Genomic DNA, 12,120 nt, shown 5'->3' with positions numbered 1-12,120 from the left:
TCTTTTCTATTCGCCTTTAAACTCGGGATAGTAACAGTATTTTTAAAACGGTTGAGAGTAGCACAGAGTGAGGAAATCAAATCGTATCTTGGGGCAGAAAGGAGACTGGATCTTCAAGCCAGCGGAGCTCTATGCTAGGAGGCTGGCGGGGAGCGCTTCTGGTCCCCACTCGCTCGGGATGCTCCGGCTTCCTGCTCCTTGCTGGTTCACTGCTTCAGGTGCCACAGCCCCCGCGCTCTCCCGCTGCTGCTGCGGCCCCCATCCCCTCCCTTCGGCTTTGCTCGGCCCTGGATTCAGCAAGCTCCTTTTCTGGCGGGGCGGTTGCGGGGAGGTGCACTGGGCAGTGGCGGCTCCCGCTGCGCAGCTGGGGACCAGAGGGGCCCGGGCGAGTGCGGGGGGGCGGCGAGAGGCTCTGGCTTCTGTAAACTCTGCCGGTGGGGGGCCGAGCAAGGCTGTCTACCACGGGGAGGCAGAGGTTGAGGAGGCCGGGGAGGGTGAGGACGGTGTTAAATGTGGCCGCGCAGCTCCCCGGGGAGCGGCCTGAAAGCGAGTGCGCTCACCAGCTGACAGCGCGTGCTCCGCTCCAGACGCTCCGCACCGGGGCCAGGAGTCTCTGCCAGCCTCTCTATTGTCAGCCGCTCTCTAATTAAGAAACACTCACATTACGGCAAACTACCCCCACGCTTCTTGGTTCCTGTCCTTTCCTTTATCTTCCCCCGACTTTTCTCCTCCCCTGCCTCTCCCCTGCGTCCTAGGATTTAACCCATTCTCCACTCTCTTAGCCTTTTCCAGTTAGGAGCCTAGACGCGAAGGGATGATTCCCTGTCTGGGAAGCCGCTAGGCCTGGTGGTCACACTAGTCGAAAAGTACTCACGGTTTTATATTAGCTCCTCCCTCCCCTGTGTACTACCCTTTCTCAAGAAAAGAACTGCAAACATTTCAGCTACCACCTGTCCTTGTCCGCGGTCCTTGCCTCTCATCAGCAAGCGCTGATTTCCTAAACTGCAATCGACAAGTCTAGATTGTAGCTGGCAAAGGTCCCTTTCTTTTCCCAGGTCCCTCACTGGAGTTTGCAGCAGATCAGATGAAGCAGATCATCTTTTTCTCGAAGTTTTAAGTTAGCAGAGGAGATTTATGTTACACACTTTCGTAAAATTATAACTTTTGGGCTCAGTTTTAAATCTCTGTAATCAATAGAAAGACCTCATGAAAGCCCTGGTCTCCTGCTGGCTCAGAATGAGGAAGTTACTCCCCCTCCCCTTCTGGTAGATCTGCCATTAGCAATGTCCCATGAAGAACGTGTTAAACTTGCCAGTTGCCAAAAAGACAATCTTCCTTCAGCTCTCCGTGAAATCAAATAAGTTTCCAAAAGTGTGGTGAGCCAAAATCCTCTACAAATAAAAATGTTGGTTGGCTGAGGGCAAAGAAAGAATATAAAGCAAGCTGCTTAAAGTATAGAAAACTCTGGAAAACACCAGCAGTGTCCCAAAGAACTAACCCGATTTATCTATCTTCATTACTTTAAGAAGCGCTGACTCTTTGTTTGTTTGGGTGATATTAAGCATGCCTAACTTGCGTACATAGTTGATGCCTTTGCTAGTATCTTAGATACTTGGATCTGACTTTGGAAGGTAGAAGCTAATTGCTAATAATGGAGAGAAAGGAACCAGTCAGCATGGCAGGAGTGGTCTGGCATATGGGGAATGAGCGTTCAGAAATACTCAATATTCAAGTTTCCAAAATATTAATGAGATTATAGCAACCTGCAGCTATATGTTACAGCTTGTTAATGGAGTGTAAGAGAGGGAGTTGCCAAACGTTTGTTATGCAAACTTCATTGCCGGACCTTGGAGTGGATCTCCTTCAAAGAAATGCCAGCATTAAAAAAAACAAAGAAAGAAAAAAGAAAGGAAGGAGGAAAATGAAGAAAGAAAAGGGAAAAAGAGAAAGAAAAGAAGAAGAAGAAGAAGAAGAAGAAGAAGAAGAAGAAGAAGAAGAAAAAGGAAAGAGGTTAAAGCTCTAATTTGAACTCCAAGCACTCAATTTGCCACAAAATAGTCTGATTTTGTTCTCATCGGGATGAGATAGAAGAATTTTTCGTTGCTTTTCAATCAACATAATATAGAACTGAAGTTTGATATTCTGGTAAATTTCCCTCCTGAGAAGAATCCAACAGGACTTTCTTACTTGAAGAGTTGAGGTCGAAGTTCTGCTCACTGTAGCAGCAGTAACCCATCTGGACCTTTAGACAAACCATTCATTTTGTTGAAGAAGAAATGTGTGGGATCCCTGATATGGTGACCATAAACATAGAGGTGTAGCTGTGGATGTTGATTGGTATTTTCTGACTGGGTGATTCGCTGCACTTTTATTACCTATAAAAAGCTCTGTGAAGGGAGATGCTTCCTGTGCCTTTTCTATTTTCTCAGAGTCCACGAAAATAACACTGATGAGATCTTTTTCCTTGTTGGATGATACAAAGTGTACATGGTGGTTTTAAAAATTGGTTATTTTCTTTGGGAGGAAAAACACTTTTTTTCCCCTCTTTCTCATATATCTAGCATGTAAGGGAATACATCCACCATGCCCCTGCCAATACCACACCCACCCCAGGAAAGACCACACCAAGTCAAATAGTTATGAAACTCGTAAGAGTTAGTGTTCTTAGTCCACAGCATGCTTGTCTTTTTTTTTTTTTTTTAAAATCTGGTTTGTGTATTAAGAGAGAAATAGAAATGTGTCAAAAGCAATTGCTTGGTTTTTTGTTTGTTTGTTTTTTCTCTCCCCCCCCCCTGTCCCCCCCAGCAGAACAAAGATTCCTGATGCTTATCTTAGTAGGTGCAAAAGGTTATCTAAGAGCAGGTGCATTTTTCCTGTCCCTGGAAAGTGTCAGGAGCCACCATCCACCCCTCCCAGTGAGCTGGCTGGCAGAACTCAACTTCCCTGGACAGGCTTCCACTACAAGTCACCATACCCTGAGTTCTGCGATTCTTCCACAATGGAAGAGAACCCGAACTTCTTGGGGCAGTGCTTTTTCTACAGCTGCAGGCTCTGGAGCTTTCCATGAACCAAGGTGAGGAGAGCAGGAGAGGAGAACCAGCAGACTGACCTCCTCTCATTTTCTGGGGCCCCCTCAATGTGTTATGTAACGAAGACAATGAATTCGCTTTAGCCCACTCTTTAAATTCAGCGATCTTGATCTGACAGAGTATCCTAGACGTTTTAGTTTAATGAATAGCGCTACACCTAAATTAGCCAGTCAAATGCATTGTAAAAGTTCTACTCTCTACACAATTTTCCAGAGATCTCTGACCTTGAAACCCCAGAATAGACTCTACCCCATGTGGAAACCTAGAATGAGTGTAATAGTTCACTTAACTTTCTGCAGCTGACTGTAGAATGTACTTGGCTGGTTTATTCTGGAGGGGAAATAGAGGCAAATGTGAGTTCTGTGTTGGAAGACGTGAGTGTGAAAAGAAAAACTTGATTGGCACTTAGCAATATTAAAGCAACCGCCACACTTCTAGCCTCTAATTGTTGAACCGGTGATTGCCAACCTCGCTTCCCACCCAGCTTCTTTTCCACTGCCCTTTTTCCTTCCTGTAGGTGTCCCTCCCCCCAGAGAACTTGGGCTGTTTTGTACACCTGAAAAGTTTTCAGCTAATTTTTGTGAGAATAAACAGGTAATCTCAATGATATTAACCAGCGAAGACCAGAGCCCTGGAGACCGAAGTCGCCACCTTCTCCCAGAGATTGTTGACTTGAGGGGTAAGAAGACTGGAAGATCCTGGCCACACCAGAGGCAAACCATGCTGCAAAGCTGGGCACATTTGATCTCACAATTTACTGGTGTATCCGATGCTACCTGAAGGCACTAGGCTTTCAATAGTCTTCAAGACAGCAAATCCCATAATCTCATTTCTTCAAAGTCACTTACAAATTATTTTTAATGTTTTACTGAAATAGAATACGTGACCACTACAGGTATTTTTCAAATTTATTTTATCATTTGTAAAAGAGCATACATAAAGCAATGGCAACTGGATTTGCTAAATCAAAATAAAACGATCTTGAGTAGAAAATGTAAAAAAAAAAAAAAACCAAACAAACAAAACAACAACAACAAAAAAACCCCAAGTAGAAATAGGTCCAAATACTCAATAATAAATAAGTTTTCTAACGTTAACAAAGCAAAACAAAATTGACCCAATGCCTTTGACACTACATGTTTTTGTTTTAATTTTCATTTGTAAAAACAAACATTTGCAAAGAGTTTAAGGATTTATGAGTGGCTGTGTTTAAAATCAAAAGTTAGTCTGCAATTGGCAGTTGAGTTTCTTCGAGGAGGAGCAGCAGCCAGTGATGAAGTGCGTGTGTTCTGAGTCCACTAGACACACTTGGCGTTTATGCTCTACAGAGACCCGTATCTGGTCCTGTGTTCTAACAACTCAGTAGCCCATGTTCAGTAAAGCACCGAACGCGGGTCTTAAAGCGTTTGGGAATTTCAACTTCGAAGACTAGACTAATTCCCTTGCTTGTGAGTGAGAGCAACACACGGGGATGAACGCCTGCCCGGGGTATAAAATAAATGAACCCAGACCAGAGACGGAGATATGACATTTTAGCAGCGTATTGGCAGCATGGACTATAAAACGATGCCACGTAAAAGTACATATAATGATACTGTATCTACGTACAGAGGAAGCAGAAGGTAGGAGGGAAGGGGTTTGGAAGAGCTGCAGCCATCTGAAGTCATGTCGTTGCTAACAACGACCACTGTACAGTAAAAATAAAAGGGTGCTGGGATCTTTGCCTCGGGGCTTCCCTTGCACTGGGAAGGGCATTTGGTTGTCTCAGTTTCCTGGGAGCCGTGGCCTCCCTAACTGGCCTCGTCAGAGTCACTGTAATGAGAGTGGGGGGAAAATTCTCCATCGCTTCTGTGGGACCTGGGAGATGTTTTGCTACTGTCCTCCTGTACCGGTTGCAGGATGCTCCCGGGCAAGGAAGGCGACAGGTCCTTCTGTGCCATCATCGCTGTTAGGGCCCGGTCCTCGAATGATGGGAAATGTAAAGCGTCCAGCTGCACCGAGTAACCCCCGGCTGAAGCTGGGGCTGAGAAGCGAGTCCGGCAAGCCCCGGGTGGGGTGGGTCGTGGGCCCCCTCCCGGGGCCGGCTGAGCCCCGGCTGCGGCGGAGGCGCCCGCACCCCCTTCGTAGGTGGCGGCGGCGGCGGCGGCGGCGCGAAGGTGATGGTGGTCATTTTTGCAGGAGGCTGCTGGCGGCGGTGGCTGCTCTCCGACACTGGGAGTCTGCAGCAACTCTGACAGGGCGTTGATGTAGATCTGGGCCATCTGCAGGGTCTCATATTTGGACAGCTTCTTGTCGTTGTTGAAGGACGGGATAACGTTGCGCAGCTGGTCGAAGGCGTGGTTCAGCCCGTGCATCCTGCGCCGCTCCCTGGCGTTCGCTGCCAGCCGCCTTTGCTTCTGTACCCCGTTCACCTGTTTGCTGGAAGGGGCTCTCTGGCGGCTGCAGCCCAGGTCGTCCACCACAACACCGCCCTTCAGCTTGCACAGCTGTTCCCGCACTTTCACCGGCCCGGGGCTCTTGCTGAGGCCGCCGCAGCCGCTCCTTCTCACCAGCTCGCCCTGGCCGTCAGCCTCGTCCCGGGGTGCCGCGGCCTCGGAGGCACCCAGCTCGGGAGAATGCAGCAGATACTGGGCGGCGCGTGCCGTGCAGAGGCCCTGCAAAGTGGGAGTCAGCCAGGCGCGTGGGTCGGTGCTGTCTAGGAGGGATAACTCTGCCGGGTAGACAGGATGGTCTCTCGCCTGCAGGGTAGCAGGTGGCTGTGGCGGTAGCTGCGGGAGGTGGTGCGGCTGGGAATGACGATGGTGGTCCCCCAACTCCTTCACCTCGGCCCACTCTTCTGCATGCAGCAGACGGGACATCGCACTGCAATGACTCGGAGGTACCGTGATAGAGGAGGTGCTAGCAACCCAGTTCAAAGAAGGGAAAAAGCCCCCAACAGCAACAAAACCCTTTCTGGTCTCTTCTGCAATGTCTGATTTTTTTTTTTCCCTCCTCCTCCTCGACCCTCCCCCTCTCTCTCACTCGGAGATCACACACCAGGTCGCGTGCAACGAAGCTTCTCCGGTTGCTGAAGGCGCTGCGCCCCTTTAAAAAGCGGCACGCGCCAGTGTATCTCCCCCGGCTCCCCTCCCAGCCCCCTCCTTGCGCCAGTCGCGTGTCTGCTCAGTCAAAGAAGGGGGCGGGCAGGCGCGTGCGAGGAGCCAATCAAAGAGTTTTTACACCCAGAGAAAAGTTACTGAGTGCAGAGGAGTCCAGCTCCCGCTCTGAATCCACTCCCCACCCCCTTCCCTCTAGTAAGTCCGAGAAATTCATATGTTAATTGCGTGGCTGTAATTCGATTCCCGAGGGTGTCACCTCGGAGGCGGCAGGAGTGCAGGACTTGGCGGGGGGGGGGGGGGGGGGGGGGGAGGGGGGCCGCAGGGGGGAGGAGCGGAGGAGCGGGCACCCAGTTGGTGCCCAAGCGGCCCAGGCTCAGAAGTGCGCGGGGGCCGGCGGCTCCGCGCCAAGTTGGAAGAGCCTGGAGCCTTCAGGGCACCAACAACCCAGAGAACCCCGCTTGCGGTGAGATCCCTCCAAGCCAGGCTCACAGCTCTCCTGAAACTCATAAAATCGCTCCCGTGCATTATGTTAGAAATAAATACAGATAGGTGTGTGTAAAGCTCTTACTTATTGTACATTTAATCTGTGGAAGTGCTAAGTGACATCTCATTGAAAATCAGAACCAGGTGAAACCCCTTCGCGTCTGGGAATGTATTTCTTAATTTTACCACGTTTGTGTCTCTTGGTCCAGATCGTACTTGAATTCGTTATTATTATTATTTTTTAATGGAAAGTAAAACTGAACTAGAGTTATGACATACCAAACTCGGGCTTGCCCCAGGCGACTTGCAGCGGGTTCCTCAGAGCTTTGCGGCCAGTTAGGGTCTCAATCTACAAAGAGCTCTGCCAGAGAGATACTTTCTATGCTAGGGCTGAGGTATCTCGGGGATCAATCATGCCAACAGTTTCAACACTCACAGCGCAGGACTCATAAATGCAGAGCCACAGGAGGCTGCCGGAATTAGAGCAAAAAGTCCTTGAGTTCCTTTGATTCTGGGCGTTTTGAAACTGCTGCCTCTGGAGGCCGGGTTTTCTAGTGCGCGTGGCTTCTTGCGCAAACGCCCAGAAACCACAATCTAACCCACCTGTCCTGCTCTGTTTAGTTAGGGTGTGCACTCTCTCTATAAACCGCTCCCCTCCCACCACATTAGCCCCCAGCCTAGTGTTTCTCCACAAAGAACCAATCAGAAACTCCCTGGCCCGGGACACGCCCCAGCTTGCGCTTAGACCGCTCCAGCTCCGGGCTCTCTAATGCGTCGCCGCCCGGGGCACCGGAGTGGGTGGCAACTGTGGCTGGTGCTTTCGATTTTTAAGGTGCTTGCTACCCAGGGAGGACTTTCGTCTTCTGGCAGATGGTACCTCAGAAAGCTCCCTGGAACCTGTCTTTGCAGGGTCCAGTGCCACTGAAATGTTCCGCTAGCAGGGACTTGATCCAACCTGCCATCTGGAGCTCCTTGTGCGAAGGATTTCAGCGGTTAGAGTGAACTAGTGTGCATATCTCAACAAGATAGAGAAGGATGGAAGAGAGTTCAAAAGTACGCGTGATACTTTTTCAAGCTTGCTCTTTTGCTAGTGTGTAAGGAACAGTCCTGGGCCTTGAGACACTGACAGTCAGAAAGATCAGAGGAGCATTTTTTCTTAAGGAGTTTAAGCTCTGCTGAAATAAAAACGCTAACGATAGACAGGCAAATCCAGAAACTTCTCAAACGTTAAAGAAAACGATCGATGACAATAAAGGAAAAGAAAAGGTAATGTCTTTTTCCTTGGAGGGGAGACCATTCTCCGGTATTTTGGAGACTGGCCTGGGGACTGTTGAAATCAACCAATCTTACTGCACATAGCATCATCTACTAATTGTCATCTGCAATCTCAAAAACAAGAACTGCGGCGCGCCCCGACCAGCGGGGAAGCAAGACACGACTCCAAGATTCTTCCTCTATCACGGTTTTATTGAACGCTGCTCGGTTATGGCTTCTCGGGAGAGCTGGTACGGGAGGAGGGCCCCGGGCGCCGGGGCAAGCTGGCTTATATGCAGGTTCTGGGGGCGGAGCTTGGGCGGTAAGCTGATTGGTCAGTACTATCGGGCGGGAGAGCGACACGTTAGCATTCGGGATAAACAGGAAACCAGCGCCATCTTGTAATGGCGTTTGAGCCAGCGGACTGCTGCAGTTCCCCCTTTTTGTTTTTGGCAACCCAGAGCTAGGAGTCTCCTCATGATGAGCTTCCTGCTCGATGGGCGAGTGCTGAGTAGGAGGAACAATGATACTCTCAAAACGGGTGCAATGAGCATAGCTCTCCGTGTGCAGGAGCAGTATCATAGGCTTCCTAATCGGGTGCAATGGGCAGAGCCCTCCGAGTGCAAGGACAGCCTACAGTTCCCTCAGCTGGGCCAACCAGATACTTGGGGAACCGCCAGCATCCAGGGCGGCCATAGCATAAGTGTACGCTCTGTACGATTGCGCTTTATCAACCTACAGAGGATCCAACCCAGTATGACTAGACCAATCAAGCCCACTGTTCCCATCGCCCACACCCCAGCCCATTCCTTCACATAAGATGCAGCTGTGACCAAAAAATCAGTAAATTCTCCCAAGGTGGTCAAATGAGCACGCGTCTGATTTAGGGCAGCAATAGAGGCGGTGAAATTCAATTGTAACATTTCAAATTCTCAGGAAGGTCAGCATCATCTTCTCCATCTTCCTCATGTTGTTGTACCCCTCGTGTTAGTCTTGTCGGCACCCAAATCGGGTCTCTTGCATTCTGTGGGAAAACACAAAGAGATCCCCTTGACCTACGTAATACGGGGTCAGGGCCCATCCATTTATTTGTTAGCACATCCTTCCATAACACCATCTCCCGAAGGACTGGTGTTACGCCCACATGGCGATCAGCAGAGGTCTTAGATGCTTCATCCAAAGTTAAAAAATTAAGAGTGAAAAGAGCCAAGGAGAGGCGCTCGCCAGGGGTGCGCCCTATTCCCCCTTTTTGTTTTTGAAGCAGTTCTTTAATAGTACGATTTGCACGTTCCACTATGCCTTGTCCCTGTGGATTATAAGGGAGGCCAGTGGAGTGTTGAACATCCATTGTTGCACAAAAGGAATGGAATGAGGAAGAAGTGTAAGCCGGACCATTATCCGTTCTCAAGAACAAAGGCTTACCCCAGCTGGCCCATGCAGCTAGACAATGGGCAATGACATGGCGTGTCGTTTCACCAGTCATGGCAGTGGCAAAAATAATGCCAGAAAAGGTATCCACTGAAACGTGAACATATTTTTGTTTCCCAAACTCTGAGATGTGGGTAACATCCATTTGCCACGAGGCTAGGGGTTTCAGCCCTTTGGGGAGAACTCCTATATGCGGTGGATGGTGAAAGGCAACACATTGTTGGCATTTTTTGACAATATTACGAGCTTGTTCCCTGGAGATATTGAACTTCAGGCGCAAGGTGTTAGCAGATACATGAAAATTATCATGGAACTTTTGTGCCTGTTCACAAGGTGTACTCATAATCCAAGCAGCTATGGCTATGCGGGTGGCCTCATCTGCCAACGTATTCCCGGCTGACATTGGCCCTGGAAGCCCGCTATGTGCTCGAATATGAGTCACATAAAAAGGTTGAGAGCGAAGTAACATCAAGGCTTGAATCTGTCTTAATACCGGCGCCACCATACTAGAAGGTTGTATATAGGCAGCAATTTCCAAATTTTTAAGTAAATTGACAACATATAGGGAATCAGAGACCAAATTAAAAGAAATATTAGGATATTTCTCAAAAACCTTTTGTATAATAAGACATTCTGCTACCTGAGGGGAGGTGGTAGGAAACTGGAAACTGTAGGTCTGACCATCGATGGACATGGCACCCTTGCCGGTCTTTGAGCCATCAGTATAAATTACAGGGGCATTCATGATGGGATTTTGAGATGTGATTCGAGGAAAATAAACAGTATCCTCCGAGGCAAATGTTAACAGAGGATGTTTAGGGTAATGGTTATCAATATATCCTGCAAAACTAACCACAAGAATAGCCCACCATGAGGTCGCACCTGTTAAAATCTCAATTTGTTCTTTGGTGTAGGGCACTATCAATGTTGCTGGTGGCTCGCCGAAAAACTCAAGGCACCACTTTAGACCATTTAACGCCTGCCTTGCCACTAAATCGGGATAATAGTGGACATTTTTAGATCCCAATCCTTGTCCATGCAGCCACCAAAGAGGTCCATTCTGCCAAACCACTCCTAGAGGGACAACCTTTGTGGGGAGGATTACTAACTGGAATGACTGTGTATAGTCTAATCTCTTTAATTGAGCTGTTTTTAACGCTTCTTGTATCTTTTGGATAGAATTTTGAGCTTCCAATGTCAATTGTCGGGGAGAGGTCAAATCAGGATTACCTTCCAATATCTTATATAGGGGCATAAGATCTCCTTTTGGTATTTTCAAATATCCCATTAGCCAATTAACATTTCCTAAAAATTTTTGAAAATCATTCAATGTATGAAGGCATGAAGTTTGTAAGGTAATATTCTGGGGCATAATCTCATCTGGGGAAATACGGGTACCAAGAAAATCAACAAGTATGCCCTTTTGTAACTTCTCAGGGCTAATATAAAGCTCTGCATCTGCTAAAGCTTTCAAAAGGCTTTGCAAGCATTCTTCTACTTGCTCAACCTTTTCTCCAGTTATAAGAAGATCATCCATATAGTGTATAATTTTCAAATTGGGAAACTGACTTCGAATAGGGTCAATGGCGCGGCCAACATAAAGTTGGCACATAGTCGGGCTATTAGCCATGCCTTGTGGTAAAACTCGCCATTGAAAGCGTTCATCAGGAGCTTCATGATTAACGGCTGGAACTGTAAAAGCAAATCTAGGTCTATCCTCTTCATGAATGGGAATAGAAAAAAAGCAATCCTTTATGTCTATTGTTATCACAGGCCATCCTTTTGGTAATGCTGTAAGCATAGGGAGACCTCGTTGTACGGGTCCCATAATAACCATCTGTGCATTTATGGAGCGTAGATCATGTAACAATCTCCATTTTCCTGATTTCTTTTTAATAATAAAGATGGGAGAATTCCACGGTGACGTGGAAGGCTCAATATGATGTAACTGAAGCTGCTCTGCAACTAATTGTTTTGCCGCTTGGAGCTTCTCTTTTGACAAGGGCCACTGAGGTGTCCAAACGGGTGTATCAACTTGCCAGGGTATCTTTAATGGTTGCTTATCCTCAGAGGCCCCTATGAAAAACCCAACCCTTCTCTATACCTATGGGATGACGGCTGAACTGGACTACTTCTTCCCTGAAGGTTCCTTCCCAACCCCTTTCCTGGAAAATATCCCTGTTTCCTCATGATAGCTTGTGATGCAGGGGAATACTCATTGGTAAGCTGCAAATGCATCTGTTGTTGCACATCCCGTCCCCATAGATTAACGGGGAGTGATACAACGAAAGGCTGGAACTTTCCTTCTTGTTCTTCTGAGCGCCAAGTAAGCTCCTTAGCGCTCATGCTAGGTGTTTCTTGGTATCCTAAGCCTTGAAGGGACTGGGAGGCGATAGTAAGTGGCCACTTTGAGGGCCACTCTTCCTGTCTTATGACACTCCGGTCAGCTCCTGTATCCAATAATCCAAGGAATCGCCTTCCCTCTATTATTAATTCTAACGTAGGTCTCTGATCCAAACCCATGGCAAGCATGAAGGCATTTTTCCCTGTAGATCCAAACCCATTAAGGCCTCGTTCCCTATCAGAAGCTGGAAATCTAGAATGATGAGAGGGGAGAACCAACATCTGAGCTATGCGGTCTCCTGGAGCAATTGAAAACAATCCCTTGGGAGACCAGCACATAATCTTGATTTTCCCCTGGTAATCAGGGTCAATAACACCTGGCAAAACCATCAATCCTCTAATGGAACTACCTGATCTCCCAATTA

At 48.0% G+C, this 12,120-nt stretch overlaps 1 protein-coding gene across 1 annotated transcript; it reads right to left on the bottom strand.

The window, feature by feature from the left end:
* Positions 1 to 4,879: 4,879 nt before the first annotated feature.
* On the bottom strand, positions 4,880 to 5,947 carry Atoh1 (atonal bHLH transcription factor 1). The gene has a single exon (XM_059256701.1). The coding sequence runs from the start codon at positions 5,945 to 5,947 to the stop codon at positions 4,880 to 4,882; it is 1,068 nt and encodes a 355-aa protein (XP_059112684.1).
* Positions 5,948 to 12,120: the final 6,173 nt, after the last annotated feature.

The sequence above is a fragment of the Peromyscus eremicus genome, chromosome 3 (genome assembly GCF_949786415.1).
Source record: "Peromyscus eremicus chromosome 3, PerEre_H2_v1, whole genome shotgun sequence".
In the NCBI taxonomy this organism is placed as follows: domain Eukaryota; kingdom Metazoa; phylum Chordata; class Mammalia; order Rodentia; family Cricetidae; genus Peromyscus; species Peromyscus eremicus.
Note: the sequence above shows the minus strand (reverse complement) of the source record. Positions and strands in the feature narration are given on the sequence as shown.